The sequence below is a fragment of the Miniopterus natalensis genome, chromosome 17 (assembly GCF_054644295.1).
Source record: "Miniopterus natalensis isolate mMinNat1 chromosome 17, mMinNat1.hap1, whole genome shotgun sequence".
Lineage (NCBI taxonomy): Eukaryota > Metazoa > Chordata > Mammalia > Chiroptera > Miniopteridae > Miniopterus > Miniopterus natalensis.
The window spans coordinates 45,421,148-45,427,509 of NC_142097.1; the positions used below are offsets into that span (position 1 = coordinate 45,421,148).

At 66.7% G+C, this 6,362-nt stretch overlaps 1 protein-coding gene across 1 annotated transcript; it reads right to left on the bottom strand.

The window, feature by feature from the left end:
- Positions 1 to 2,174: 2,174 nt before the first annotated feature.
- Positions 2,175 to 4,881, bottom strand: ARHGDIA (Rho GDP dissociation inhibitor alpha). The gene is made up of 5 exons (XM_087826422.1): positions 4,823 to 4,881; positions 3,079 to 3,378; positions 2,787 to 2,863; positions 2,644 to 2,707; positions 2,175 to 2,478 (listed from the first exon to the last, which is right to left on the bottom strand). Exons 2-5 carry the CDS (start codon positions 3,350 to 3,352, stop codon positions 2,279 to 2,281), a joined length of 615 nt encoding a protein of 204 aa, XP_087682548.1. The 5' UTR covers positions 3,353 to 3,378; positions 4,823 to 4,881; the 3' UTR covers positions 2,175 to 2,278.
- Between the last annotated feature and the right edge of the window lie 1,481 nt (positions 4,882 to 6,362).

Sequence of the window (6,362 nt, forward strand, 5' to 3'; positions counted from 1 at the left end):
GGGGCCACTGTTGGTGCTGCGTCTGAGCCAGGCAATGCGGGAAGCGCCCTCTTGTCCTGTCATTCAGCACAGAGCCCAGCCTCCAGGATCCCACAGGGGTCCTGGTAAGGAGGGCAGGGGAGGTGACCAGCCCTATGGGAGCCATCCTGGCACAGGCATGTGGTCACTGACCTGTGGGGCAAGAGTTCATTTCCTTGCCTGCCCCAGCTGCAGGGCTCACCCTGCTGATAAGCACTGGGAGGAGTGGCAGGCCCAGGTGGGTATGGCCAGGGCAGGGACTGAGAACAGCAGTGTCCGCCACCCCCCCACCCCCCCCACCCCCCGTCTATGTGACACATAACCACTTTTTTTAACGGCCTGAGACCTCAGAGATTTCAAAACCCAAATCAGTCCAGCAAAAGGGGTTTCTGGAACTGACCCTGTTTGGAGCTTGGGTTACCCATCTGCCCTTTTCCATCCCAGGGCTGGGGAGGGGGCATCATAGTTACGGGTGCCCTTGGGGGTGGTGCCCAGAGGAGACAGCACCCTCCCTGCCACCTGAGGTCCTGCAAAGACCCTGCTGCTCAGAGCTGTTGGCCTAGCCTCTGGCAGCCCTTGAGGGATCCCTTGGCCTTTCACGCCTCTGTGCAGCCAGGGTCACCGTCTCCACCTTCCCACCCACCTCCCTAATCCACCTTTGGACCCCTGGCCCTGCCTTCTCCTCTACCCTTGAACCCCAACCTCAGGTCCACCCACACCCAAGCCCACAACTTGGAGTCATTCCTGGGACCTGGTCACCCCTTTGGTTCCCATGTATCGCCTCTCGTGGAGCTCCGTCTCCAGCGAGGTTCCTTCCCCTTCTTTGGGGTTGGGGTACTTCCTCAGGCCAGATGGTGGCCACGAGTGGGCATCAAGGGTTTAGGGACACAGCTGGACCTCAACCTGGCCAGGGCCTGGCTGTGCCTCTCCACCCCCAAGATCCTCAGTCCTTTTGGGAGTTTCCAGGTCTGAACAACCCACAGGGCACCCCTGGCCAAGAGGGCAAGGCAGGGCTTAAAATCCTTCAATAAGGGCAGGGAAATAGCAACCACACCTGGCCCTTGGAGACCACAGAGGAATGAGCCCTGCCCTCCTTTCCCAACCAGAGACAAGCAGCAGACACTATGGTTTCTTAGGGGGGAGTTTATTTCCCAGTCAGAAGAGGAGAAGCAGGGACAGGTTCCTGTGCATTCCAGCCGGGGCCTGACCTAGGAGAAGAGGGAGAGGAGGCACAGGGACAGCTCCGACTGTGCACACTTGGTCCCACAGTTGTCCTGGCTGAGTCCGGGGAGGGCCTGCTGGGGGATGGTGGCATGGAGCCTGGGGGCAGAGGTGGCAGGCCTGCGGGCCCAGTGGACGGCACATATGGAGACAATAAATACTGACAGGCCAGGCATGTCACCCCAGGCTGGCAGGCCCAGGTGGGACAAGTAAGGCTCGGCCACTGGCTTTGTCCAAGGGCTCTCTATTGGGGCCATGGGCTCCAGGTCTGGGTGCTGCCCACTGGGACAGAGAAGACAGAGGTGTAAGGACACCAGCCTCTCAGATGGGACAGGAGGGGACTTGAGTTTTGGCAATTTGGCTTTCCCCAAGCCCTGGGAGCTGTCCCCATAGCCCTGGCTGGGGGAGGGGAGGGGAGGCTGGCCAGGCCCTGGCAGGCCAGGAGCAGCAGCATGTCCCACACCTCCCCGGCCACAGGACTGCGGATGGGGCGGCAGGGACGAAGGAGACCACATGCTCATGCAGACACAGGGTTAGAGGTTAGTGACGGCCCCACAGCACACGTTCCACATGTTAAGGCATCATGGTTAGACGGCTACAGACAGCGATGGATGAACTGACCAGGGAGGAGTGAAAGCTGGAGGATGACCGGCCCCTACAAGGCCCTGCATCGTGCACCCCACCCCACCCCCGACCCTGGAGGGGGAGACAGAACTAAAAAGGCCCAGCGGGGCCTGAGCTCCCCACTCCCTTGGGAAAGCCAGGGCCTCCGGTTGGTGAGGACAGGTGGGGGACCCTGGAGGGATCGGAGGGGGAGGGAGGCCTGAGCCGCAGCTCCCCACCCACAGCACAGGCGGAAGCAGCAACGACACTAGACTATCCAGGAGGCGGGGGCCTGTGGGTGGGCAGGAGGCAGACGAGGAATGACGGCAGCACGGGCAGGGGCCCTGTCAGCACTTTGGTTTGGGGCTGGGGTGGGGTGGGGGTGGGGCATGTACATCCCTCCGCCCGTCCTCCCTGCCCGCCTCCCGGGTCAGGTTCAGTCCTTCCACTCCTTTTTGATGGTGAGGTTCCACTCCCAGGACAGGTGGTCAGTTTTGTCGTCATCTGTGAAGCGGGACTTGATGTTGTAGCTGCCTCGAGCCAGCATGCCCTTGGGCGCCTCCTCCATGGGGGTCAGGAACTCGTACTCCTCTGCCCGGGGCCCGTAGCTGCCCACCATGTAGTCAGTCTTGTCAACTGTGGTGCAGGGGAGATGGCGTCAGGGAGCACAGAGGCGCAGGGCACACACCGCCTTCCCCTCCCTCCCGATCCCCATCCCCAACCCCGACCCTGGGTGGCCACTGCCCTCTGCCCCTTCCCACAGGCACCTCCCTCATGGGGGCTGGCGCCACCCTCACTCACTCTTGACGCCTTTCCGGTACGTGTGTTGGATGTACTTCATGCCAGACACGATCTCTCGGTTCACCTGCAGGGAGGAATCCCGCGGGGCTCAGTCGGGCTCTCCAGCCCAGCTTCCCCTGCGCCTCCCAGGGCCTCTGCCTTACCCGGAAAGAGATCTTTATCCGATACTCCACACCCTCCTTCAACACAAAGGACTGCTTCTTGAAGCTCTCCAGGTCACCTGTGTTCGGGAGGACATTGTGCTAGGAGGCTTAGCAAGGGGGAGCCGCTGCCCTCAGCATCTCCCCCCTGCGACTGCCCCTTCCACTCCCCAACCCCAAGGGGCCCCGACCGGCCCCTCCCAAGCCAGAGCTTGGCTGCGCTTCCTGTGTCCCCACCAGAGGGCGCCAGCTTCCCACCAGGAGGCAGCCTCCGCGGGCCCCAGGTACCACCCACCTGTCAGGTCCAGCTCCAGGGGGCCGGGCGCGGTGCTGCACACCAGGGTCAGGCGGGTGACCACGACGTTGGGGACGTTGGGGTCCGCAGACACGGCCACGCGGCCCAGCAGGGCCTCCTTGTACTTGCGGAGGCTCTCGTCGTCCTTGTCCAGCTCCTGGATCTCCTGGATGCTCTTCTGGGCGGGCGGCTTGTAGTTGACCGAGTGCTCGTCCTCCTCGTTCTCCGCCGCGATCTGCGCCAGCTGCTCGGCCGTGGGCTCCTGCTCCGCCATGCTCGCTCAGGCTGGGTCTGGGACACCTGTGGGCAGGGTTCGCTGTGGCAGCCTGGAGGGACCCTCCATTTCCCTCCCTCCGCCCCTTGGCAGGCCCCGCAGTCAACAGAGGCGGGCTGTGTGAAGGAACCTCTGCAGGCCAGGCCCCATCTGTGCCCAGGGGGAAGGGGTACCCTCTGGGGCAGGGGGGCAGCTACAGCCAGAGCTTGTCAAAGGGCCCAACAGAGACTCCCAAGGCCCCGAGGGGCCACGCTAACCTCAGGGAACCTGCTGGGACACTGAGAGGACCCATGCTAAGCACGCCACCCAAAACTAAACTAGACCTGCAGCCTGCTCCTCAGGAGACCAGGCATCCTCCCCTCCCTCCAGGAGGCAGCAGTAACCCGGCCCCGGCTGGGCCGGCCCTGGATGGAGTCACCTCAAGTCCTGCTCTACGCTGCCCAGGCCCTCACTCCAAGGGACCTCTCCTGCTGGGTCAGGGAGCTTTCCCTGACCACCAATGCCCCTGGGGCCCCGTCCCAGCCGGGAGCACCGCCTTATACAAGACACAGGTAACACGGTCAGCCTGACTCCCACAGGTAGGTCTCTAAAGGGCACTGGCGCCCAAAGCGTCTGCGCAGGTTCTCTCCCGTCGGGAGGGTTTGAGACCTAGAGATGGGAAGCGCTGTAGCTGCTTGGCATCCCCAGGACCCCTCTGCGGACCCTGGTGCGGGAGAGCCGGGGCTGCGCTGCCAGCAGGAGCGGCGCCTAAGGCTGAGGATCCCCCTCCCGCCCTTCCTATAATCTCGGGGGCGGATCTGAAACCCCCCCGATGCATCCGGCCAGGGCAAGGTGGGTCAGGGCCCAGCCGACCCCAGGCCGCCGGTCGCCCCGGGGAGGTAGCCGACGCCTTCCCCTAGCCCGGCAGCCCGGACCTGCCCCGTTACCGGATCCACAAAGGGCCGCTGGGCACCCGGCGCGAGGGGGCTGCGGGCAGGCGCGGCGGCGCCGCTCTCCGGGTCCCCTCGTTGGCAGTTCCCCCCCGAAAGCGCACGCCCTACGCCCCGGGCGCGGCCGCGGGCGCCGGGATGCTGCGAGCGCGAAGCCGCCGCCCCACTTCCGCAGGGCCCGCAATCTGGGCTGGGCCGGGCCGGGGAGGAACCTCGGGGACCGTCCCGGGCCCCGCGCGCCTGCCCGGGGGAGGGGCGTCGGGCCTGGTCCCCGCCCGCGCGCACCGGCGGGAAGGGGGCGCCGCGGTAACGAGCTGCGGCCACAAAAGGCGCCTGCCCCGGCCCGGCCGCGGGCCCGCGCCCCCCGCCCGCACGTGGAGCCCCCGCGCCCGGGGACCCGCCCTGCGTCCCGGCCGCCGCCCGCTGTCACCGCCGCCCCCGCCCCCGCCTCGCGCAGACCCCCGCGGGCGGGGCGGACAAAGGCGCGCGGCCGCCCCGCCCCGCCTCCCGCCGCCGCGCCGCCGCCGCCCCCGGCGCTCACCGGAGGCTCGACCGCGCCGCGCTCGCGCTCCCTCCCGCACGAAATGACGAACGTCCGCGCCCCGCCCGCGCGCGCCCGGCTGGCCACTTCCGGGGTCAGGCGACTTCCGCTCGCGGCGGGTGGGGCGGCGGGCGGCGCATGCGCGGGCGCGGGGGCTGCCGGGAGCGCGCGGGCGCCATCTTGCAGGGCCCGCCTCGTGCGTGCGTCCCGCGCGGGCGGCGCCGTCGCTGGCGGAAGCCGGGCGGCTGCGGCGGCGCTTCCTGCCCCGGCGGCGCTCGGCCCGCGAGTTCGGGGGAGGGCCAGTGTCAGGGCCGTGGCGTTCCCGCCGGGTCGCCGGCTCAGGCTCGCGGCTCTTGCAGCCACGTGTCCCGCGGGTCCCCCGAGGCCGGGCCCCCGTCGCCGTTGGCTCACGTTCACGGCGGCCGCCCGCGGTCGGCCCGGAGCTGGGCCCTCCGGGTGTGGCAAAGTCCCGCACAAGGGGAAGGCGCGCCGGGCGCGGGCACCGCGGGCGACGCCCAGGGCGCCCCAGGGGAGGCGGGGGAGCCCGGGCCCTGCGCTGCCCCCTGGGCCGGTCAGGGCGCCCTCCTGGCCCCGTGGTCCGGATGAGGGATGTCCGCCTGCGGCCCGGGCCCACCACAGGCGGTGTATATACCTCCAGGCCTTGGTGCGACTGGAAAGTTCAGAACTGGAGTCCCTGGTGCCCTCCCCGTAGGTCCCACCCCTGGGCAGGGCGCCTGCCAGCAGAGCCGGTGGGAGCCGAGCGAGGGGAGCAGCAGGTCAGTGTCCCTCCCGCCCTGTGGGCCCCGGGAGTGGTGGGCAGCTGGTGTCCTGCAGCCTCCTGCAGGCCGAGGTCGGCGGGGCTGCCCCCGCCTCAGACGCCAGCCGCAAGTGGGGAACCCCGGCTGCCCCCCTTTTCGCCAGCGGAGTACACATTTGAGGGCTCCCACGACTGCCCCCCCAGGTTAGAACATTCGCTGAAACAACTGACCCGACTCAGTGAAGCTCTTTCCCTGTGGTCACCAGCGTGTGATAAAGTTCACAGCTGGGAAACGGCCAGATGAAGAAATGCATGGGGCGCGGAGTGGGAGCGTGTAGTGGGGCCTGCACGCCCTCCCCGCCCCCCCCCCAGCACCTCCTCCCGTGTGCTCGGCCGTGGAACCTCTGCAAACTCATAGGTTGGGGGCCTTTATGGAGGCTGCATTAAGAGGCAGGACTGGTTAAATGATCAGTTCTCTGTGATTGACTCAGTCTCCAGCCCTTCGCCCTTCTCAGAGGTCAGGGGACCAGCAGCCATCCAGACACTCCATGGGGACCCACCCAGTGTCCTCTTATCACCATAAACTCCAGTAAGGTTGAAAGGATCTGTTATGAACAACAAGACGCCCCTACCAGGAAATTCTCCGGGTTTTAAAGGAGCTGTGTGCCAGGAGCCGGGACAAAGAGCAAATCTGCATTACACCACAATCACTTTTCTGTAATTGTGGCTCTCAGGTGCAGAGGAAACCAGGACACGGTGGCTGAGAATTTCTGTGGCACTTCT

Bases quoted from the DNA above. Each gene is read 5' to 3' on its own strand.
- ARHGDIA (XM_087826422.1), bottom strand. From the start codon at position 3,352: ATGGCGGAGCAGGAGCCCACGGCCGAGCAGCTGGCGCAGATCGCGGCG. The intron at 2,864-3,078 runs GTGGGTGGTACC...TCCCGAACACAG, and splicing joins CCTGGAGCTGGACCTGACAG to GTGACCTGGAGAGCTTCAAG. The intron at 2,708-2,786 runs GTAAGGCAGAGG...TCCTCCCTGCAG, and splicing joins GGATAAAGATCTCTTTCCGG to GTGAACCGAGAGATCGTGTC.